General features: G+C 38.9%; 3 protein-coding genes across 3 annotated transcripts; 2 read left to right on the top strand and 1 right to left on the bottom strand.

Moving 5' to 3' along the window:
• Nucleotides 1-3,483: 3,483 nt before the first annotated feature.
• Nucleotides 3,484-4,527, top strand: LOC144665102 (melatonin receptor type 1B-B-like). Its single transcript, XM_078526277.1, has one exon. It carries the CDS (start codon nucleotides 3,484-3,486, stop codon nucleotides 4,525-4,527), a length of 1,044 nt encoding a protein of 347 aa, XP_078382403.1.
• Nucleotides 4,528-8,359: 3,832 nt separating this feature from the next.
• LOC144664776 (melatonin receptor type 1A-A-like) lies at nucleotides 8,360-9,464 on the top strand. The gene has a single exon (XM_078525984.1). It carries the CDS (start codon nucleotides 8,427-8,429, stop codon nucleotides 9,375-9,377), a length of 951 nt encoding a protein of 316 aa, XP_078382110.1. The 5' UTR covers nucleotides 8,360-8,426; the 3' UTR covers nucleotides 9,378-9,464.
• An 860-nt stretch (nucleotides 9,465-10,324) lies between these two features.
• On the bottom strand, nucleotides 10,325-24,993 carry LOC144664693 (putative sodium-dependent transporter YocR). The gene is made up of 14 exons (XM_078525891.1): nucleotides 24,863-24,993; nucleotides 24,118-24,235; nucleotides 23,050-23,233; nucleotides 21,678-21,789; nucleotides 20,443-20,647; nucleotides 19,332-19,391; nucleotides 18,208-18,310; nucleotides 16,087-16,215; nucleotides 14,406-14,545; nucleotides 13,800-13,891; nucleotides 12,445-12,546; nucleotides 11,823-11,872; nucleotides 11,244-11,364; nucleotides 10,325-10,541 (listed from the first exon to the last, which is right to left on the bottom strand). The coding sequence occupies exons 1-14, from the start codon at nucleotides 24,932-24,934 to the stop codon at nucleotides 10,407-10,409; spliced, it is 1,623 nt and encodes a 540-aa protein (XP_078382017.1). The 5' UTR covers nucleotides 24,935-24,993; the 3' UTR covers nucleotides 10,325-10,406.
• Nucleotides 24,994-25,002: the final 9 nt, after the last annotated feature.

The following is a 25,002-nucleotide window of genomic DNA, read 5'->3' as shown; positions in this document are numbered from 1 at the left end:
TTGCGCTTAAAAGTAAAATAAAAAATAAAAATAAAAACAAAGACTTGAAACAAGTTTTTTCCGTGAAAATATTGAAGGGCGGCAGCCAGGATAAAACATGTTATAAAATTTGAAAACGATCTCTGGCTTAAAAACTTTAAAAATACGAGCTTTCGGCTGTTTGATCTAAGGTTATGGTCGATTAGAGTATAGACCATGAAAGTGACATCAGATCACGCCACGCACACTCGCGGGCTGGAAATGTCTAAGTTTGATTTCCATGAATGAAAGCGAATTTCGTCTTGCTTAAGTACGCATTTGTTTTCGGAATTCAGGATTGGCCTTCTACTCAGGTGACCTGTGGAAAGAAAATTGACCAGGCTTTTGAATTTTTTGTCTAACTGAGTAGAACGGAGATCTTCAGAAAGAAAAATAATCTTGCTAGCTTCTAGCGATAGGCACACACTCAACGAAAGAGGAAAAAGGTAATTAAAATTGTCATTCTTTGAGTTCTTGTTCATCTTCTTCCCCCCCCCCCCCCCCCCCCCCCCGAGAAAGTTTCTTTACGGCCAGGCCTTCGCAGTGAGACCAGAAGATATTTTCGATCTTTAAAATTTACAATGTCGGAACACACACACGTTTCATACACCTCTCATACTAAAAGTGAGGTACAAAGGATTGTTTAATGTATTAAAAAAACTTTTGTCCTAAAACAACAATATCTTCAGAAAGTGGTATAATTTACATAATGGAATGGATGTCGTGACTATTAAAGTTTAACAATCGAAATTGGATTATTTTTTTCCTGACTAATACAGGAAGGCACTAAGAAGAAATGGCGGTAAGTCGGCAGATATCACTTGAGAACGGTCTTGGGTAACATCACGAAAGAAGCATTATTCACGATCAGTGGGAAGAAAAAGTGAGGGAGACCGATAATGACAAAAAAAGCACAGCACACTAGAAACGCACACGGACACATACAGTTAACATACCTCTAATATATAGGTATATAATTGTTAAAGGATTGTTTGTGCAATGTTTCAGTATTAAACTTTGAGACGGGGAGGTGAAAAGAAAAGACGAGGAGACAACACTTTTGACGAGGGTTTTAATAAAAGGCTAAGCCCGACACGACACGAGTGTCCCTTTAGCTCAGAGGTAAGAGCGTCCGACCGGTGAAGAAAAGGTCATGGCTTTCACTCTCGTCGGGGATTCTCATTTTGTCTTTATCCCATGCACTTTACAAAGGAATCCTGACGCATGCGCACGGCCAATAACCCATGGATAGCTGTTTTGTCCTGGTTTTGAAATATCAGAATGCTTCTTTAAACCAATTGCTCGTTTGTCTTTGGTGACCACATTTAGACACGTGTAGACTACTTGTTGTTTGCTTATAAATGAACCCTTTACATTCTAAATTTAAATTCATCAAGTTTACAAATGCCGCGAAACTTTCTATAACAAAAACTCCTGTAGAAAGTACAGGTTTGAATTAATTGCTCCGCTTGCAACCAAACAGAAACGAGTAATATCGTTAATTTTTTTAAGACAATTAAAAGGGTGACAGGACACTGCTACTGAAAATCTAATCACTCGCTTAATACTGAAACTTTTTCGTTAACACGTTTGTGTTTTGACCGGTAGCAATAACTTACAATTCAGTTGCTGTGGCATTGTAAAATGAAATTAAAAAATATATATTCAAAAATAAAAAACGTACACTTCAACATGCCGAAGAATATTTTAAGGTTTAATTTTATTACACATGCTGCCATGAAATCCGAGAGAGCAAATAACAAAAATTAACCAATCATGATTTCTTCTTTATTACCGGTGCAATATTTTCTATGTATTGGACCGGACCGACCGGGTAAAGTTCTTTACATTGCTCTCTCATAATTGTAGCTAAAAATAAAATTGGTCAGCATTAAAGCTGTCAATAGGTTTTACAATCTTTTTATGGGAAACCGTTGTTGTATTCAAGAAATAAACACCTTTTCTTAAAAAAAAAAACAGGTACTACTTTTCCCACTCTTTATGATACAAGGAAACAAGCGAAATTTTAGGATAATATTTAAAAGGAAAAGGGAGGTAAAGGACAAAAAAAAGTGAATTTGTTTTCAAATCAACTAAACAAGCGCAAACACTTTTATGACACTATAAAAGACTGTTATGGCCCATGTTGTTTAAATCCTTCTCTTTAAAAGGCCCTCCTCTAAGACTTTAATATTTTGATAGTTTTTATTTTGTAGAAGTTATCAGTAAAGATGCAAAAACCTTGTCTATAGTATTCGCTTTGGGTTAAAATAACTATTTACACGCGCTTCAATCTTCAATCGTATTTACATAAGGCATTTACAAAGGAAAAACCTGAACGTTTTCGACTTGAACATTATCATCATCAGGGTAATTTAAGCCTCGTGGAAACTTTGTTTGCGTGAATATTTTTACCCGTTTGCACACACGCAAATAGGGAGGTGGAAGCAAATGTTGATTCTGAGTAGCAAAAAAATGACTTCCCGTTTGCACGCACGCAGAAAATATTTTTGGAAAAAGTCTTTCCGCAACAGTTTTTCCTCCTGTGTGTGGACCTTAAGGTGCTTGAAATTTTTTATCATCAGTGCCTATCAATCACGAATTGTACAAGAAGGTCATGCGATCTTCTTTTCCTTGGAAATTTTATAAATTGCGAAGCAAAACGAGTTCGAAAAGATCACAAACCTAGTTTGCATGTCTGAAGCAATTTTACTTATCTCCTTCTCATATTAATGCGTTTAAGCAATTCTTTGTTCGTTAAAAATAAAATCATTTCCTTTCCAAATTAGTGCTTTTTGTTATGCTTTCAACGTTGCCATAGAAACATGTACGTTTGGATGTACTTAAAATATTAAGAGTACGTCATAAGTACATGACCCGGGGCGAAAGCGGAAAGGTCTTTTTGTGACAGCAATATAAACAATTTCAAACAGTCAGCAACATCAGCAAGGTTTGTGTATATTAGACTTTCTTTAGTCTCATGATCAAAACATTCATTCTCATTACTAATTCCCATACATTTCTTTATGCTTAGTTCGGATAATTTAGTGTTACAACATTTAAAAGCTCTGATGTAGATGATTTGCAATATTCCTATTACAAGTCTGCATGGAAATATATTGTAAATGTGGGGAGAAATACATTTTTGATCGCTTTTAGAATGTTAACAAGGCGGCAAAACAGGTGCTGTATTTAATGTACCATGACTCAGTTTTTTCTCCATTAATGAACGTATCTAATGCACGCAAACAAAAAGCCGTTAAAAGTACCGGCTGTTCTACGTTAATTTGAATCATTTGGCTAATTTAATCACTTTAGTAATCGTAATGACTTCCACAGAATAAGTAACTACAGCTAAAGACCTCTAACGGTTTTAGTTTTAGCTCTGAACTACGGCATCGTGGTTACTTTCGCTGATATATTACAGCTTCGAATCTTTACATCTTCCGTGAATCACCAAAAGTCATGACGGAATCACTTTCTGTCGAGCTCGCCACAAGAACTGGGGCTCTAGTTTCGACTGAAACAGTTTTGCTTGCTGTTATCAATGTTGTGGCCCTCTTTGGCAATCTTCTTACTTGTTACGCCGTTTACAGAAACCAGAGGCTTCGCACGCTTTCCAACATGTTTGTAGTAGCACTTGGTGTAAGCGATATTCTAATGTCGACCTGCTGTATGCCTTTTTCAGTTGCGACTCTGTTCCACGGTCAGTGGTTGTTTGGTGAGAGCTTTTGTCGATTTCACGGTTTTGGTGCTCTGACGTTTGGTCTGGTCTCTCTTCAGACGATGGGTTTAATTGCAGTTAGTCGATATTTCTGCGTTGTGAAGACAGAAAAGTATACAGTAGTGTTCAAAAAACGAAAGACTCTGATGTACATTGCTGTTGTTTGGTGTTTGGCTCTTATTGGATCTGTGCCTCCATTCTTCATGAAGAACGGCGGATTTGAATTCCAGCCTGGTAAAGCAATGTGTTTATACACATTTGAAAGCAGCATTCCTTACACCGTCTTTATTGAGTTGGTTTATATCGCAACCCCCTTCACAATTATCACAATTTGTTACACTAAAGTGTTCTACACGGTGTCTAGGTCAAACCAAGTTTTCTCGCAAGAAAATAACCAGCAGCGCCTTAAAGCGAACGTGGAAGAAGCAAAAGTGACCAAGACATTAGCAGCAGTAATGGTCGGCTTTGTATGTTGTTGGCTTCCTATATGTGTCATGGATAACATTGACGCCACGCGCGGGGAACAAACTTTGCCGAGACAGGCGTACCTTACATACGGGTTCTTGGCTTATTTGAGTAGTGGCATTAACCCCTTCATATATGGTGCCATGAATAGGCAATTCAGACAAGAGTACAAGGTTATTTTGTGCAAGATTCTTTGCTTTCAAAACGAAAATAGCAACAGCGCTGTGCAACAACTTGCAAGACAGATCATCTTTCAAAGCAAAGAGTTTGACCTTGTAAAATGTAATGAGACTGTGCCAGAACTTGAGTCATCGTTCTAACGAAAAACGAAGAGGGAAAATGTCCGTTTAAATTAATGGACTTTCTACAGTATTGCGCCCACACTTCTAGCCTTAGCTGGATGAAGAAATATTAGAACAAAGTCTAATTTATTTGAAAATTAATTTAATATAATGCAAAAGCAAGGTTTTAGGGACGGACCATCTTTTTTTGGAGGGGGGGGGGGATGAAAAATATTGAAAAAAATTGTTTACAAGGGCTAGAAAGGCAAAATAAATTGTTTGCGAACACGATATGTATAACAAAACATAGGTGGAATTTCGAAAAAAATGTTTGCAGAGGCGCGTAAACTAAAAAAAGAAGTTTGCAGAGGAAAATTTTTCATCCCCCCCTCCAAGAAAATAATGGTCCGTCCCTTAAGGTAATTCCTCAGTATTTCCTTGCGCATCCCGTACTGCACATAATTTTACGCGCGATTAACGCGTGCACATTAAGAAAATGGTGGCTTTCTCTATACGGCTTGGTTCGGAAGAGAGATAAATCGTTGCTTTCTCGTAAACGAGTACCGGGACCTATCATTTTTTCTCTTTTCTGAGTCTAGTAATCACCTTCTTTCTAAAACGATGGATATAAACCAATTTCTATTGTAGAAAAATTAATAATCAACGGAAATGTGAACTTAACCAGTACTCGTGATAATATAATTGTGACCTCGAGATCACTACAAGCTTAACTGGGAACATGTATTAAATTTTCCCTTAAAGTCGATGTGGTACATCTATAGTTACATTTTGCGTTTTGCTTTCTCGTTATTTTTTCTGCTCTCACGAAACGGGAAGTGAACAGTTCAAATAATAACGTTTCCGAAAGCTGATCGATATTGTAAGGAATTATGGGGTATATTCAAAGTCTGCCTGCTCCTAAACGAATACCGGGACCCCTCTTTTTTATTTCAAAAATATAGGTCCCAATAGACAAACCAATAGGCAAAGTTTGAACGAAAATCACTATTGTCAGTTCCATTTCGTTGGAATGACATTAAGGAAACGTTATGTTATTGATTGTTAAAGCATGTTACTAAAAAAAGAAATTGTTAAGAAGTTTATATTTTCTATTATGTTCGTTGTTGAAAATTATGCTACTTCTATGCCATAGAGTCTCCAGTAGCTTTGTGGTAGAGCATCCGACTAAATCACGGAGGGTCGTGGGTTCAAATCCTATCTGGAACTCGGGATTTTTTTCCGAGTTTTTCCGGTAAATGCAAAATTTGTCATGATTTTGCTGGCAGTGCAAAAATTATGCTCGTTTTTCTAAATTATGCCAAAAACTATGCTAGCACAATCGATAAGGGCCTAGGTTGCATGACCCCCTGTGCTGAGTGTTGGTGCGACTTCCGCTTCATCGGAGAACAAACTCGAGAAAAAAAAAACATATGTAAAAAAATCTCAATAACTGTTCATAACGAGGGTGGTAAAGGAAGGGGTGTCTGAATCACGTTTTACGTCAAATAGAAAGGCCATTCCACGTTTCACCCACACTAAAATAGCCATTTCACGTTTCATCCACACTAAAATAGCCATTTCACGAAACCAAAATAAACCTGAGCCCCAGAATGACGATCAATCACGTTACAGTCATGTACTTGTCATGCGCAATTTACCACACGTAGTCTTGTTTTCAAACACTTGCCGGATGATATTTGAAAGAAAGAAAATAAAATCACGATTTACAGCGACGTCTCAGTGAAAGACAATAGCCATTATTGCAATTCTCGTAAAAAAAGAAAAAAAAAAGAAAAACAAAAGGCGAGTCACGGTACACGACTAAGTAACCAAACACGTTTCACGGAAAAATAAAAGGGCTTTCACACGGTACGGATCACAAAAATCCTTTTTCCACCCTCTATAAAGGCTCAGGCACTGCCAGTGACTCTTGTTAGAACGACTATTGAATGAAATTTAAATATTAGGTAAAAAATTAAAAGCGATCTCTAGTTAAAAACGTTAAAGATAAAACAAGCTTTCGACTACCAGACTACAGACGTGAAAGCCTATTATATCATTAACATTTTTAACCAGAGAACGCTTTTAAATTTTACCTTGTCCTATCCTGGTTGCTCGTCCATTTAAAAATCAACTTAAACATGCACGTGCTTTTGAAAAGTTACTTTAGCTAACATATACAAAAACTGAGTATAGAATATCAGCATATTGCATGGAAACTTTATCTTGTCGAAACTTTAGCTTGTTTCAACAACTTTTTTTTAATTACTTTTTTCTTTTAACTCCATAAAAAAGTGTAACTGTTTATATTGTTATTTTTAATATCACCTTTTCTGGAGCTAACTTAATAAACATATGTCGTCTGTGTATTTTTTCTCCGGCGTTGTTTTTCCATCATTTGTTAAGCGGAGTGGCTGCCAAATTATCGGTATTAAACTTTTCAGTAACCAGGGAACGATTCTTATCTTTTTTAAATCCGTGTTTTTTCTAGTTTACTGATCACTTATCAATTTTAATTTCCGTGGATATTATTGCTTGATTTAAGCAACTGATTGAATATTGAAAATTGAGATCTTTCCATGTCGTTGATTAGCAAAAGTCATAAACGAATAATTTACTCTGGAGATGGCTATAGGGCTCTAGTTTGGACTGAAACTGTTTGGCTCGCAGTTATCAATGCTTTGACCCTGTTTTGTAACCTCCTCATTTTGAACGCTGTTATACAATCTACGTACGCTAATACGTTTTGCAACGCTTAATTTGTTTTATACGTACTGTGAGCAATATAATATTCTAATGTCCACCCGATAAATATCTTCTAACTGGTAAATTTAAAAACTGCATGTCAACAAACTGACATGTACGCGTAGATCAATTTAAAAAACGTTTTCCCTGGAAAAGAGAAGTGTAAACAAAAGGAAAAGATAGGCAAAGCCGCGACAAAGCAGCTGTTCAACCGTCTTCGCTGGCGTCATTTTATTGAGTTTCATGGTCTTTTATTAATACCACTAAACTATATCAACTCGGATATTTGATATATCATATAGCTACGATCTCCCGTTAGAAGTCATGAAAGAATCACTTTTTCTTGAACAAACGTCGAGAACTAAGGCTCTGCCAAATGATTATCACTCTTACACTTTTCGCTGAACAGGGAACGCTTTTTATCTTCTTTAAATCAGTGTGTTTTATCTTGGTTTATACTGATGTTTATTAAAAACTGGCAATGGTATATTGCAATTTCTGAGTTTTGATTGGTTAACAGACAATAGTATAGGAGTTCACATACCATGGACCACAAATATGGTATATACACGCGCCAACGGGAACAGCCGGGGAGCTTAAATATTGCAATTCTTTAGGCGTTTTTAATAAAAAAATTATTTCACTCGCGCTTGTTGGATATGAAATAGTTCTGCCCAAGTCGTTGGCTATCTTCCATCCAACGCGCGCTCATGGAATAATTGTTAAATATACTTTTTGCGTGAATATTATTACGATTAAAGCATATTGCATATTGAATTGAGATCTTTTATCCTTTGATCGACAAATATAATAATGGAATCATTTTCTCTGGAAATCGAGACAATAGTTTTGTTACGCCATACAAATCATAAATCTACGCTAATACGTTTTGTACCGCTTTTATTTCTTTTAACCTTATTGTGAGCTTTGAAATATTCTATTGTCTAAAATGCACGTCAACAAACTGACATATTTTGTGAAGATCAATTTTAAAATCGTTTTCCATGGAAAATAGTGTAAACAAAAGAAAAAGGTAGGCAAAGGGGATAGAGCAGGTGTTGCTAACCGTCTCCGCTCACGTTTAACTGAGTTGCTTTTTTAACGGTGTTTTATTCTGATTGCGATTAAACTATATCAGCGCGAATATTTGATATAATATATAGCTATAAAGCTATCACATCCCGTTAAAAGTCATGAAGGGAACACTTCTTCTGGAACTAACTTCAAGAACTGAGGCTCAAGTTTGGACTGAAACAGTCTTGTTTGCTTTTGTCAATGCTGTGGCCCTCCTTGGCAATCTTCTCACTTGTTACGCCGTTTACAAAAACCAGAGGCTTCGTACGCTTCCCAACATGTTTGTAGTAGCACTTGGTGTAAGCGATATTTTTATATCTACTTTCTGTATGCCTTTTTCAGTTGCGACCCTGTTCCACGGTCAGTGGTTGTTTGGTAAGAGCTTTTGTCGATTTCACGGTTTTGGTGTATTCACGTTTAGCCTGGTTTCTCTTCAGACTATGGCAATAATTGCAGTTAGTCGATATTTCTGCGTTGTGAAACCAGAAAAGTACAGCGTGGTGTTTAAAAAGCAAAGAAGTTTGATGTACATTGCTATTGTTTGGTGCGCGGCTTTCCTTGGATCTTTGCCTTTATTTTTCTTCAAAAACGGCGGATTTGAATTTCAGCCGGGTAAAGCAATGTGTTTGTACTCATTTGAAAGCAACGTTGCTTACACTGTCTTTCTTGGGTGCGTTTATTTCGCAGTCCCCTTAACAATTATCACAATCTGTTACACCAAAGTGTTTTACACGGTGTCTCGATCAAACCAAGTTTTCTCCCATGAAAATAACTTCCTGCAACTAAGAGCGAACGTAGAAGAAGCAAAAGTGACCAAGACATTAGCAGCAGTAATGTTCGGCTTTACATGTTGTTGGTTTCCTATCTGTATCATGGATACCATCGACGCCGCGCGCGGGGGACACACTTTGCCGCGTCAAGCGTACCTTACATACGCGTTTTTGGTCTTCCTGAGTAGCACCATAAACCCCTTTATATATGGAGGCACGAACAAGCAATTCAGACGAGAGTACAAGGCCATTTTGATTAAGATTCTTTGCTTTCCAAGCCAGAACAACGGCAACAGTTAAAACAAAGTCTGTGATCGCTGACATGTGTGTAACAACGATGCGAAAATTTGTCTGATTTAATTTAACAATGAAGTAAATTAAGGGGCATAAAATTAACGCGAATTCGCGTTAATAACATGCATCTTTAATGTCCTAAAATAAGGTATGCAGCGCTTTACAAGTCTTCGAATGAATCCTGACAAACTCCGTACATCGCAGGATTCTGTTATGTATCATGACCGATACACGAGCTCCGACCATATATGGGTATCGCGACGAATTGTGAACACTGCCTCACGTGTTATTTGTACTCCACCGAGTGACATAAATTCTACGGAACACGCAGATGAGCCACAGTTCCGTAGACTCATTTAGACTTTAGACATGGCCTATGTAACAAGTGAAAACGTTTTTTTTTAAATATTTTTAAGTATTCAAGTACCAACGAAACAGGGAGATACTCTGTGGAGCTCGTTGGAAAGTGTACATGCATCGAAGTAAATATCGAACTCATGGAATTCGGATTTTTGTGGAGGGAGGAAAACGGGAGAACCCGGAGAAAAACCTTCGGAGCAAGGACGAGAACCAACAACAAGGTCAACCAACATATGACGCCGAGTCCGGGATCGAACCCTGGTCACATTGGTGGGAGGCGAGCGCTCTCACCACTGCGCCATCCCTGCTCCCCCGTTGCCTGAACTTATTTAAGAAAAACCCGGGAAGCAAGGACAAGAACCAACAAAAAACGACCCCACATATGACGCCGGGTCCGGGATTCGAACCCTGGCCACATTGGTGGGAGGCGAGCGCTCTCACCACTGCACCATCCCTGCTCCCCCGTTACCTGAACTTATTTAAGAAAATTAAAATATCACAGGCTCACTATGACCAATACATCTCAATCATACAATTATCCTGTTTTCAACTTAATTTAATCTGAACAAAATAAAAATCGCGTTAAACTCAAATAAATTAAAAATCCAACTTTAATACAATACTATACTATAAGTAAACTTTCTGGAAATACCAATTCACAAATTATTAAAATCACTATCTTTGGTCGTTTGTGTAAACTTCTCGCTGTGCGTCACGAATGCTGGAAATTCTGTGAATTCTTCTTCGAGATCGACGACGAGACATCCACAAGGCATTCGCCAGTAGCAGCAACAGCAGCAAAGCAAGCCACTACAAAACACAAATGAAGACAAGATGAGCTCTGTCACTTTATATTAAATGAACAATTTTTTAGCCATGAAAAAAAAAAAATAACAGAGGGTTCTCTCTCTGCTAGACACTTATAGACACATTAATAAAGCTCGTTCGTGCGTGCCTGTGTGCGTTCTGGGTGCGTGCGTGCCTGCGTGCGCTCTTAGTTAGTTCGTTCGTTTGTTCAACGTTCGTTCGTTCGTTCTTTCGTGCGTGCTTGCGCGCGTTCGTTCGTGCGCGCGTTCGATCGTTCGTTCGTTCTTCCGTCCTTTCGTTCGTTTGTTCGTGTGCGTGCGTCCGTGCGTGTGCTCGTTCGTTCGTTCAAAGGAAGACGGAAAGCCAAACCAAGACTAAGAGTCATAATAAGCCAGAAAGGAACAAGGATGGAAACTTAAGGTTAAATTTTTCAAAATGTGAAATAATTAATTCTTTTCATGTTCAGTTCCTGAAAGAAGTCAATAAGAAAAAAGTGTTTCTATTTCTGATATCACCGAAAAGTTACATTTCCGGGCTTCTAGACTTCGAAATTTGATCCCCAAACTTCGGCGCTTCGCAATTGCCTTTGTTATCGTAGGCTCGACGCAGACTTTACCAGTTCCTACCAAGTTATAAACCCCCAAATGCTAAATCGCAAAATGTCCTCCAATCATGCTTTGCGTTTCGTTTCTCTACGCCACTTACCTCAACAAGACATGTCATGAGTGATTCTCTTCCAAATTCATACCATTCGTTTGTTTCATCGTGAACAGTGTCAATTACAAATGATACTAGTAACGCAACTGCTATCACAGGATCCATAAAGCTAAAAAGAAAGCCAGAAAATAATTTTACATTATTCTACGAAGTTGACAACTTAGTTACACGTTATTCAGAGGCCTTTCTCCGCCCAAATACACTGCGCATTGTGCCTTTTATTGTTAACTTGTCTACGTCGCAAATAGCAGAGTTAGGGTTCACTGCGTCACCATAAGAAAACAAAGTTTCTTCAACACTGACTCATCGGTTTGGTGGTGAAAAAACTTATTTTAGACAATTGCTGGAACATATTTAAGTTTAAAAAGAACTAAAGTTAATAAAAGCAAATTCAAGATAGGGAAATAGGGGACCCCGAAAAAAAATAAAGGGGGGAAAAAAAATATATAGATATATAGAGGAATCGTTGTATCGGGGTTCCGTCCCAAAATTTTAATATTGCCGGGACAAAAATATTCATTGTTATACGAAGATCGTTATATCTGGGTTCCACTGTAGTAAACTTACTTTATTATGTAATCCCAAATCCTTGGAAGCTTCCAGTCATCTAATCCAAACTAAAGCACACAGGAAAGTTAAAATGATAAAAAGTATAAGTACTACATCAATAAGTTGTAAAACCAACAGATGGCAGTGATTTTCCATAATGATCTTTTTGTTTAAACACGATTTACTTCAGAAAACTGCAAAAGAAATTCAAGCGCCTATTTATTTAAGTATACCGGCCCACAGAGTTTTCTTAGTATATCCAAAGATCCAAAGAATTTTCCAACATTACTTGAAGAGTTTCCGAGTAAAACAGAAGAGTTATCAAAATATATGCGAAGAGTTCCCGAAGTATACCTGAAGAGTTATCGAAGTATAACCGAAGAGTTATCAAAGTATATCCGAAGAGTTTCCGAAGAAAACCCGAACAGTTTTTGATTATTCGGAAATGTTACGACCATTCCGAAAGTTGTCACGTCAGCTCGTCAATACTTCAAAGGTTTTCTCCGTCAACTTTGTCTAACCAATTAGATTTTACTCTGTGTGTCAGACGCGAAACCTTCCCAACGTGCTGACAAGTTTCCCACAATTTCTTTTTTCCTTTAAAATGTAAATGTATGCAGGACAACGTCTAACAACAAACCTGATTCACTAACTCCTCACGGAATCTTGACGCTCCATAACGGATTGGTAAAGAGATTGTGACCACACCTGCAAGGACTTGACCGAACGCCCACACAAAGTCCTGCGATAAACAAAACAAAAAATCAATTGCTTCCTAAGCTTTACTGCCACGTGCTCTTAAAAATGAAAATTGGGTAGTCTAACATGCGAGCGATTAAGTTCTGATAAAGGTTTTGAAGCCGGCCAAAGAAAAGGAAGGAAATTGCAAATCTGCAACTCTTATCGCTACAATTATTATCGCTGTAAAGAAGGTAGACGACGAGGGAAGATCCTCTGGATAAATTCACAAAAAGTACGACTGTGACTAGAAACTTGTACGTTTTCACAAATGAGCTATAATTTGACTACTTCAGATTATCATCACAACAATATTCCATACAACCCTTACTAGGGCCTCTGAAGTTCATACAGGCCAAAAAAAGTTCATACAGGCCTCTGAAGTTCATACATACAATACCAGATTTGCTACTACTGAACTTGAATTTTCATAGGCCAAGAGAAAAAATAACTATGGGACCTCTACTTTCTTTTTTGTTTCATGAAAACTATTCCAACAAAATAGGGAGGTTAAGCATGACGTTATATTTTTCCGGCAAACAGCAAACGTCGACTCTGCTCTGCCTTTCGTACGCGGAAATTTGTTACCTTTTTATCGCAATTCTAAAATTAATCCCTTATAAAAATAGCGGAAAAATCCCACATTCGCGACAAACACAAAACTACTCATTTCCGCGTACGAATGGCAGACAGCAGAAGTTGAATTTTTGCCGTTTGCGGGAAAAATAAACGTCATGCTCAACCTCTCTATTTTTTTTTTTTAAAAAAACTGCCTTACACTTCCTTTGATAAGCAATGAAGACTACACCCAATCCTACTCTTCTGCATAATTTGTTTGTATTCTGCAAAGAACTTATTTACGATTTATTCATCCTTCAACACGTTTATTTTGTGTACGTTTGATATTTAAATTGTACTTTTTTTCTATTATTTCTAGTAATAGATATGTCTTGTCTGTTTTTTATACGTGCCAGTGACCAACACGATAGCATATGCTTATTTGGTCACTAAGCACATTTTATTTTGGCTCTTATTGTTGTTATATTTTCCTTCTTTTAATGAATGCATTTCCTGTAAATAGTGAGTAAAAGTGTATGATTTTTGCAAATAGTGTGAAAAAATAATAAATCTAAATCTGACTTCGTGTGAACGAAATAAACTGACAGTTAAACTATATTAAAACTTGGGCAGTGATTAAAGGAAGACAAAATGACGATTACAAGAGAAAAAGGGGAAAAAAATTGTCTAGCACCTGACCTGATTAACTAGGATGTCTAACTTCAGCGCTGATGGTAGACCAAGACAGAACAACACAAGAAACACCACAGGGAGACCATACTTTCGAGGAACTATAAACAACGTAAAAATAGAACAAAGATTAGGAAGAGGGCCATGTACGGGGGAATTTGAATCTCGTAAGAACAGGAAAATTCAAGGGTGTAAAAACAATAACATGCAGAGATCGCTGAAATATCACAATATATATAACGGATTAAACCTGTAGAATAACTCAAAAGAACACAGAAAGGCCAAAAAGGAGCATGGATGGGCAAAATTCGAGAAGATTGAACCGGATTGCGTTTGGGTAAACTTGAAAAACGTGGGCTCGACTTTTTCAAGTTTATCTCAATTTGTATGAAAGTGTCATTTACAATGCTCGAAAATCATCCTTGTTTGTTTATGTGGTCGTGATTTTGCCAATAAAAGACTTTTGCTTTGCCAATTTGAAGTTTAGAGCTCTTAATTAACGAAAATAAATTGAATTACCTAAAATACCGTGACCTAGCCCCTTTAAACAATATAGTAGTTTTCATTGTGAAAAAAAAAAAAAAGAAAAGAAATAATAGCAGAGAGTCGACGTACCTCGCATTTCTTCCAGAGTATGTACCGGTAATTCTATCATGGCTACAAGCGAACTTATACCACCTAGCGACAAGCACAGGAAGAACAGCGACGACAGAACACGTCCAGGGATTCCCAACTCCTTGTAGAGGACGGGCATCCTGATAAATGAAAATGAAGTCAAGGTATAATTATATTCAACAATTTTGAACTATTTACTATAAAAATTAGCGAAATTAGGCCACGACGTTTCGAAGTCATCTTGACTCCATTATCAAGTAAATAAAAATAACGGTCGATTTTAAGATGTTTTCCGTGTTAAAGAAATCCCAAGGAAAACTGGATTGTTAAGTTAACGAAACGCTGTTAATTCGTGAAAGAAGACCAACACTAAACACGCAGTCGGACTCAATACGTGCGAAAGTAATATTTAATTAAATGCAGCGCGCACTGAGACTTTGAACGCTAATGACCGCGAAACACTTTTTTAAATATTCTAACATACTCTGCCACCTTTATTAGTATTTAAACTTGAAACTCGACCGTTATTTTCATCTACTTGACAATAGAGTCAAGATGACTTCGAAACGTCGTGGCCTAATTTCGCTAATTTTTATAAAAAATTGTATATCGAAATGTTCTCTTATTAGAATTCTGAACTAGTCTATAAAAAAGGCTTTCAAAGGGGCCGCCCTCGAAAGCAACCGACTGTGTGACAACTCGAGCAACATCTTCTAGCCAATCAGAACAACCCGCTTTTTTCTCGGCCAATCAGATGCAGAACCAAATAAAGCGTGACTAATAGATCAAGCACGTTTTCCCGCGCTTGGTACTAGTCCAGTTCCGAGAAATCTTCGTTAACAAGGGTAACAGAATCCGTTTGTCCAATCGGAAAAACACAAAGAGCACACCGAATTTTTGACGTCAGCTACACGCCATCAAAATTAGTCATTTCGCTAAGCAATGTCCTTGTTAAAAACATCGTGGGCTCAGCTTATTTATTATCGATTTAATCGATTATAAAATACTGCGTAAGATATATGAAGAGTCAGTCCTAATCCAGAACGCATTTTTATAACTATCCTCCTACAAAAAAACTAGAATAAATGAGAACTTGAGTCCACGAGATTTGCGAGGTGAGAGGTGAGAGGTGAACGCACGCAAGATGCGGGACAAATGAGTGAAAAAAAAAACAACAACTTATAAGCAGGTTTGAATCAAACGAGAGCGCATAAGCGCTCGCGGTAGAACAAGAAAATAGTTTGAATCTTAAATCTCGTGGACTCGTATCTTTGTTTGCTCTGAGCTTAAAGGGACTATGTCACGGAGATTTCGCAGATTTTTGGTCTAAACTGTTCTAAAATTAGTGGAATTCAACTAAACCCATAAAAAACAATATCTGTGAACATCTAAAAGAAGATATAATTTTAATCTGTGGATAAGAAATCAAGCTAAGGCTACAAATATCGATTTTTTTTTTGAAGACGAGCGGAAACAACTTGAAAACGTTTGCCTAACGTTTTCAAATTGCAATCCGTTTCCATCCGCGCCATCCGCAGCCAATAATACTAGTTAACAGTTTCAGTGCTATAATATAGCAATTTTAAATAAAAATGGACTATTATTTCATGCGACACAAATATAAATTTTGGCTGTTTTAAAAATTTGGGGAAATCCGTAAAATTTGCCCCATTAAACTTACCATAGAAACGTCAGTCCAGTATTGGCATATCCATCTTCCCTTAACAACTTTGCGATTTCAGATTTATTGGCGCCTTCTTTCATCTTTGTAGAGAAGACTGTCGAGTAGAGCGTTATAGCGCTTAGCAAGCTGTAAGAAAAGGCAATAACAAAAACATACACGATCTTTAAACAGAGTTCAGACGGCATGACAACCGGTGGTCGTACATAACATTATGTCTAACAAACAATTCTTAATCAACGCTTTTGAGTTAGTTTTTTTAGGTACACTAGATTTTAGAAGCATATTTCAAACTGAATGCCGTGTAAGGGCATAAAGATTTTCATACATTTCTTTATAAATAGTCGTGTGAGAAATTGCAAAGTTGGATCGGAGGGCAGCGTGACACTTGGTAGAGGGTTACTCGCCTTAAAAGAAGAGACACCCTAGGAGCCAAGCCAACTTTTTCTCATGTAAACACTTTGGCTATTCGTGACTCGCCAACCAGGGACAAGTCATACAGTGTATGCGTTAAACCGGGAGGGTCAATTTTTGAGTCTAATGCTTGCGTGCGCTTTGCGCATGCGCATTAGACTCTTTGTTATATGAAAAAAGCTGTTAGCAATCCCAAGAATGGTTCGGGATCGATAACGTTCCTGTAGACAGTAGCTGCGGACGCCCGTGCGGGCCGCCTGGCGGCGCGTGCGCCGCACCCGGCCCAACAGTTCCACAATTTTTCTTCTATTCATTGATATAGGATACGCGATAGATCTTTCCCGGGGGCGGACGCGCACGGCAAAAACAGTAAGCGACAAAGAGGTAGGAACAAGAAAACCCGAGAGAATCCGTGATTTTCAACATTCCTCTATATAACGCCACACGGAGTCAGCCGCCGGGAAACGACTGGCGGGGCCGTGCGTGCTCTCTTTCGTCATCATCGTGCGAGGCCCCCATCTGTCACCTCTTTCCAATTTGTTCTGACGGATCCTCCCCTCCGCTCCTCTTTCCCTCTCATTCTCCCCTCATCGCCGCGGAATCTACTATCATAGATTAGACTCTGTCACCCTTGGGACCTATTTTTGAATTGGTTGGCAGGGTCACCTTCATTCTCATAAACGTTTAGTAAAAATGGCCCGGGCCAGGAGAGGAACTTTCCACCAGGGACAACTTTTCTTAATAAAAAACGGGCCCTAGGCCCTAACAGTGATAGAGAATCTAAAGGAACAAATCTCGTAAATTTAAAACAACTACTTCACGTGCAAAAATGCGAACGGGTTGCATATTTTCCTTTTCACCGATGTGTTATACATAATGAATATCCAGAGCACACAAAGTCTTGTCCCGTAATGTGATAAAACGCTTTCATCCGACAACGTTAACTGAAGTACCGGTATCTGTAAAAGTGCTGGCAAACGAGGACTCATTTGAGTTGTGTACACATTGTTTCTCGTGATGTTTCTTGGGTGAGCAAACGAGCGGGACATAAAACAAATGTTTTGTATCCATCCCAGGGGGGTACTCCGGCTTGTAAATGACGGGGATGATCGAATGGAGGCAAAATTCACGACCCAAAAAAACCCTAAGTCTTCCGACATTACCCCAAAAAATCCCTGGACAAAAATAACCCCTCAAAAAAATCCCTTGTCAAATTACCCATAAATTGCCAGGAGGGGCAATAATATAACACAAAGAAAACCATAAAAAATTGAACGCTCGTGTTTGTTTATTCATCATACCATAAATACGCCAAGTAAGCGCCAAGGCACTTAAGTTCGTTTTTAATACCCCAAAAAATCCCCTATTTAAATCAATTCACCAAAAAAAAAAATACTTGCCAAATTTCCCAACCAAAAAAAATCCCGGAATCGAAAATTTAAAACCCAAAAATATTCTTCGATCATCCCCGTCATTTACAAGGCGGAGTACCCCCCACTGAGGTATCCATGCTGCGCAAACGGGGAAACATTTGTTGCGCATACAAAATGGTTCTGAAAAAAGTCAGAAACATTTTTTATGTCCCGGACACAAATTTTGTGTCGCAACAAATGTTGTGCGCGCAGGCAAACGGGAAACATTTATGGCCGCAATAATGTGTCATCGTTTGTCATGGCCTTAAAACAAAGGAAATGAGTCGTGCTTCACCTGATTAAATTATTGCAAACTGGAAGAAGGATCCCTAATTTGACCACACTATTCCGTCTTGACATGTACGTTGCATACGTCAAAAACAGCCCTGCTCCGGCACCTGTAAAATAATGCGGAGAAAGATTCTCAAATAAGCAAGTAAAACTGATAAATACAAAAAAGTTGAAGGTGTGAATGCATGTGCGTCCGAGGCGCGGATCCAGGAAAAAAGATGACCGTTTTCCGATAACAGAAGCGCCGAAAAGGGTTAGTCTCCAGCTCTGGGATTACGCTCCCCCGAAAAAAAAATTAGATTTTGACTCTCTAGTGCCATTTCTGGGTATTTTCGGACAGGATAATAACAAATGTTTTTTTTCTGGAAATTTAAACTTGAAACTAGTTCTTAAACACTAAAATAATTATATATTTAAAATAAAAAAAATTGACCAATTTCCGTAAAACGGTGGAAACCGGTCTGGATCCGCGCATGCGTCCTTATGGTCATAACTTTGATCCCGAAGGTTTCTTTCTTCTATCTCCTCAAAAACGTTAAGAGAACTTGAAACTATGGGACAAACTAACAGTTTTGCAGTACACTCGTTTTCTAAAAGAACGGCAGCATGGAAGATTGACTCGAGGCCTCCTTTGAGTTGTCGACATCGTGATGGAGACCTGGTGTTTTTATTTTGCTCAAATAGAAAATTGTATTCAAATATCCAGAAAGAAGTGAATAATTTAGCTCAAATAATAAAATTGTTTCATTTCCCAAACTGGATAGAACTAAGTCCAGTAACATCGATGGCAAATTCGTTCTTCTTATAAATAGCTGAGGAGAAGTTACACTTAGTCTAGCTTTCAGACTTTGTATGGAATGGAATGCAATCCTTCGCAACTCTTACTCTAGCCTGCTAATACAGTCCAATCTATTAGACCATATTCGTATTCTCGGTATTGGACTGAAACTAGCTTGCAATGGAGGCTAGTGTGGGGGAATATCATTAAAAAGAGCTTCATGTCATTTGCATTTGAAAAGATTCCCCGCATTAGACTCTACCGCAAGCTAGTTCCAGTCCAATACAGAGAATACGAATATGATCTAATTGGGGCAAACAGAGGCGGCAGTATTTACAGGCTAGTCTAACCTGTGTCCCAAGCATTTTGAGAAGCAGCATCCACCCATAGTCGAAGGTTTTTAAGTTCAGCTAAAGAATAAAAAACAACAACATCGTTCTGACAATGAGACAAAATTATCCTGAATGTCTGGAAGTATTTACAGAAACCTCTCTCTCCTCCGCAGAGGTCTCTTTCGTGTTTCGGGCTGGGTGTGGGGAGGACGGGGGGGTGGTAGCGCGTGGAGCCTGGGGTGCGGCGCGCGGGGCACCTGGGAGGGGAGGGTTTCGGGTTTTCGCCTTCCTCCCCCCCGTTCCCTCCCCCCGGGGCCTCTGCGGGGGAGGCAGAAACTTAACTGGCAAATACTGTATGTCTAAATTACCTGTCTGAAAAGTTAGCCTGTTACCCTTAGCATTATGGACATCACCATTTATTATGTCCATCACTAATTAATAAATTAGTTGCACAAATTTCTGTAGCTAGCTGACCTATTTGAAGGGGAAGGTGATTTCATCACTGCTTGTTTTTCCATAATGGAGAGACAATAACAACTACATGTATACTGAGAAATAAAATACCCAACCAACCTAACACACAGGTTTCTCTGTACAGATGGCCTCTCCAAAGAGTTTCCTTGCCCAGTCTTTCCACCCTTTGCAAAAATCAGCCGACCACAAGAGTTTCTCTACACAGTCAGCCCACCCTTAGCAGAGTTTCTCCTCAAAGTCAGCATATCCCAACCCCCAAGAGTTTGTCGTACAGCCAGCCCACCCATGACTTTCTATGCACAGTCAGCTCATCCAAAAGAGATTATCTGCATACCCTTAGTCAGTGAAATAAGAGTTACATCGCAAAGACAGCGCAACAAGGGTTTCTTTACAAAGTCAGCCAATCCCCAAAATTTTCCTAGACAGTCAGTCCGTCCCAAGAGGTATTCTGCACAGTCAAGCCACCAAAAGAATTTCTTTATAGTCTGCCCATCCAATTGAAAGAGGATTGTTGGCACAGCAGGCCCATCCAAACATTGCCCTGCTCAGTCAGCCTATCCCAAGGAGATTCTCTGCGCAGTCAGCCAATCCAAGGAGTTCCTCTGCACAGTCAGCCCATCCATAATTTATTAGCAATATACATATAGTAACTTACCCCAGTCAGGTGTGAAAAGATATGTAATACCATGTGATGCGTATTCCAAGGTCAGGGACCAATAGAATGACACCAACAATACAAGCAGCAGCAGCGGCATGATGATGCTGTTTGCTCGTTCAATGGACGACACTGCTCTTGTCACTGCGAAACCAGCAAGCAACAGACTCAAAAAGAGGAGGACAATGGGTAACCACTTGTGATTCTGATCAGAAAAAAACAAAAAGAATTTATTTATTTACTAGAAAAAAAAAATATGTATGTTGTAATTCTGAGTTTTACCCTTGGTAACAACAATCCACGCCACTTTTCTTGGGACACTCGTCATTTTTGGCACTTCGGAAGAGGAAAAAAATCAATAATTACTCCCCCGCCCCATTACAATGTTGTGTACCTTGAAAAACCAATGCCTACCGTTGCTGTCTGTTTTGCAACATTGGTTTCGGGGGAGGGGGTTCTCCATTTCTGAGAAATCGTGACGAAATGTCACGTTATACTTGCTGAAATGGGTGTCCCAAGTCTTAATGGCGCTGATTGAAGCTCAAGTACTGCACTTTATTTTCTATCATTATTACCATTATTTTCCATACACTAGAACAAAGGAAAATACCAAATTATACTAAGGGGAAAATTGAACCACAACATGTACACAGAGAATTAGATAAAAGCAAAAAATACATAAAATTTAAGGGATTGCACATTGTTTTGTAGCATTGGCAAATTATTTCCAAAGGAATATAATTATAAGAACTGTGCAAAAAAAAGTTAATAAATATGTTTGTTCAAAGCTGTATATTTTAAGGATCATTAGACTCTGACTTGTGAGAGTTGCCATGGGAATAGTCTAAAATTCAAATAAAGTGGCTTGTTTCTAAAGAAACCTTCATTACGCTAGCTTGAAGTTGTTAGTGGAGGGGGACAAGGATGTCTGAACCTCCCGCCTAATGTACCTCTTACTCCCGTATCCCATCCCATTACTGTAGTGATTCCCATCTCATTGTCCCACGTCTTTAGCGAAATATAACAAAATGTTGCAAAAATTTTACTTATCTTCTCTTGGTTCCCGCTACCTTAAAAAATCCCGTTTTCATCCCTCTCTTCTCTGGCCTCCTGCCATTTTTCTCTCAGGCTACCCCCCCCCCCCCTCCCATCCCCCGCCCTCCACTTGTTATATCATCAGTTGCACTCTGTATTCGTTTGCACTCAGCTGGTAAGAAATGAAAACAAGAAGTCACCTGTAAATCATTCCAAATTGTTGAGCTTGCTGCTGCTGATTCAGGCAGATGATAGAAGATGGAGTGAAAGAGATAATACAAACACCAGCCGACCACCACAGAGTAGTACGACCTAAAAGCATTAAACAATTTAAAGGAATTTAGTTTGATATAAATTTGACTTAGTATTCATTAACAATTTACACATTACGCAATTGGGAATGCTAAGGCGATGTAAGGCCAGATTGCACCATCATTTCGACGCTAGAGGGACTTCGAACGTAATGTTCGACGAGTTAGCTTTCACCGAAAGGTCTTTGACGAGTCTCTTGGCGGAGACGAAACATGCGTGTCAGACCAGCCACGAAAGTATAAATTTGACTTGTTTACTTAATCACTGACAGTGGTTGGTTGTCAAGTGCCAGGCAGCATTAGGTCTACCATCTATTCTGGTTAGCCTAAATAGCACTTAGGTTAGCCTTAATAGCATTCCGGTTTGCCTACAGTTAGCTTAGGTAGCTTACAGTTGGCCTTTCTATTTGGAGTGGGGAATTCTCTCTCTATGCATGCCTTGCATGCCTCGCTGCCTTCCATGCCTCAATCACTGCCTTAATGCACTTTTGTAAGACTCACAGTGGTCAGTTAATTCAATTTTTCTGTAAGTGGGTCAAATTTCAGATGTCTTAGACTTGACAAGGGAAAGAAGTGAGCATATACTGAAAAACAATGTGGGCATAGTCCACATTTAAGCCCACAGCAGCCATAGTATTTCCTCTTCCCTCTCACCCGGAATGCATGCTACATATAGTCTGCAATCCATTGCAGGGGTAATCCCTGAAGCATTTTTTAATTTGCTGGAACCCATTTAATTTGAACGAAAGAGGAACAGAGAACATAAAGTGTGTTGTTCAAGAACACAACACAATAACTGGCTGGCCAGGGGAAGAACCCGGACTGCTCTAACCATTTGGGCACAGCACAGTCTGCCAGGTATGGTAGCCTAATGGCTAGCGTGCTCAACTCCGAGTCAAATGGCACGGGTTTTGAGCCCTGGCCTGGGCGCTGTGTTGTACTGTTCTTTAGGCAAAACACTTTTACCTCTCACAGTGCCTCTCTCCACCCAGATGTATAAATGGGTACCAGCAAATTTACTGCTGGGAGGTAGCCCTGTGATGGACTAGCATCCCTTTCAGGGGGGAGTAGCAATTTACTTATAATCACTTAATGTACTGGAAACCAGGATAAGCTCCGGCTTTATGGGCCACTTGGCTCGGACACACTCAGACTTTACCTTACCTTTTACAGACTCCCACATAGTTAAGGGAGTTGTCTGATAATCTATTTATTGTCTTTGGATGTCATCTGTGAAAATTTTGAACTTAAAAACACTTACGTGATTAAAATAACAACCGTTACCATCCAGCCACCGCACCATAATGACCAGGGGCCTAGCAGTAGTCGGAATGATTTCACTGGAGCCTTCCTTGTAAAACGACCAACAGAATATTCAATGAGAATCACTGGTATTGACCATAACCCAAGGAATAAAATCCACACCAATAAAAACTGCAGACCACCTGGACAAAATAACAACATGATGATAAAATTTTATGTTGTACTACTGTATTTGTACAAAAATAAAATAAAAAGATACCGTAAAATTCCGGTTATAAGCCCTCCCCCCTGGTAATAGGCCCATCAACCTGGAAACAAAAAAAACACTTTCCGGTTATAAGCCCTCCTCTGCTGGATGACAGTAGAGGCTTTTTATAAAATGTATTTCGATCAACACTGCCGTGGCTCATTTATAAGCCCACCCAAAACCCCTTACAAAGTTGTATAAGCTCTGGGCTTATAACCAGAATTTTACGGTATAACAGTCCATTAAATTAACTTGTGAATGATTATAAATCCCTTCAAAAACTACTATAGACATTTTATGACTTCCCCTCCCTACCCTAAACAAACCATTGTTATTGTCTGTCTGGGTAACAGGGAAAGATTTATTCCTGTCAGTATTTTCTGACACAATGCAATGAGGACTTGAACCCAAACCTTTTGCACGACAAATGCACTCCTTTAACACTTTGGTAATGACATTCCTCCTTACCCCACCCCCACAGCCAAACAAAAAATATGTTACCTTTCATGTAGACTTCTAACTAACTGTATTAGCAAGCTTGTAGGATTGATGGTCTGGAAAGGGCAGGAGGAGGGGGGTGGGGTGGGGCTGGGTTTATAGATCCCACTTTCCCAGCCCAAATTTTGGCCAGATCCCATAATTTTTTTCCCAGCCTATTGTTTTCCTGATTTTCCAAATCCCAGTCCCAGTGACCCAAATCCCATTTTCCCAGTGAAAATTTGCCTAAATCCCAGTTCTCATTTTACCCCTTCAGGTCCCTCTTAATAGACGAAAACATAAACATATAAGCCAACAAACTACAGTAAATTAACTTTTTACCTATATCTCCGCTGTTATTTGCAACAATCCGGGGAAATCTCCAAATATTTCCTGTTCCAACCACACAACCAAGACAGGACAGAATCAGGCCCCATTTGGTTGAAAACACAGGTGTTACCTAAAGTTTAACATTCACACAAAAAGATGCTTCAATATAATATACAGTCGAACCCCTATTAAGCGGCCACCCATTAAGCGGCCACCCCCTATTAAGCCGCCAGTTACTAAAGTCCCGAAAATATTGTCAGTATAATTAATACTGTAAATAAAACCCCTTTTAAGCGGCCACCCCTATTAAGCGGCCACGGCCACCTTTCTTCCGTCCCGATGAGCGTTCTTCTATTGTTTTTACCTCTATTTAGCGGCCAATAAGAATGTAATATACGATATTTAAATAAATTTCCAACAAGCTCCGAATCAGATCGTGACGGCCGATAAAATCATTCAAACACAGGTTTATTGTCGTCTTCCTGTGATTTCGTTATTCCTTTTCACCTTATTTTGTATTGAAATAATGAAACCTTCTTAAAAGACCTTATGCTAATTTCTGACAAACCCCTATTAAGCGGGCAACCTCTATTAAGCGGCCAGTTGCCATTTCCCCTTAGTGTGGCCGCTTAATAGGGGTTCTACTGTAAACAATACAATGTACACAAGTTTTAACATGTTAGCTGAAGATTATCACGTGAATTGATGATAAAGAAAAATAATCGAGCCATTGTTGATTTATTGATTTATTCTGTACCTCAGTTTGGGAATTTTGTCTTTCTGATGTAGATTCCCTTCGCAGGAGTGGACGATGTTCTCCAGAAGACATCGCTAGCGACGTCCAGGGATTTTTTGGTCTTTTTTCCCCGGAAATACAGTAAATTTCGAAGGTCAAGT

Source organism: Oculina patagonica, chromosome 9 (assembly GCF_052425735.1).
Source record: "Oculina patagonica isolate OP01 chromosome 9, crgOcupat, whole genome shotgun sequence".
Taxonomy (NCBI): domain Eukaryota; kingdom Metazoa; phylum Cnidaria; class Anthozoa; order Scleractinia; family Oculinidae; genus Oculina; species Oculina patagonica.
The sequence above is the reverse complement of the archived record's forward strand: the minus strand, read 5'-3'. Positions and strand labels throughout refer to the sequence as shown.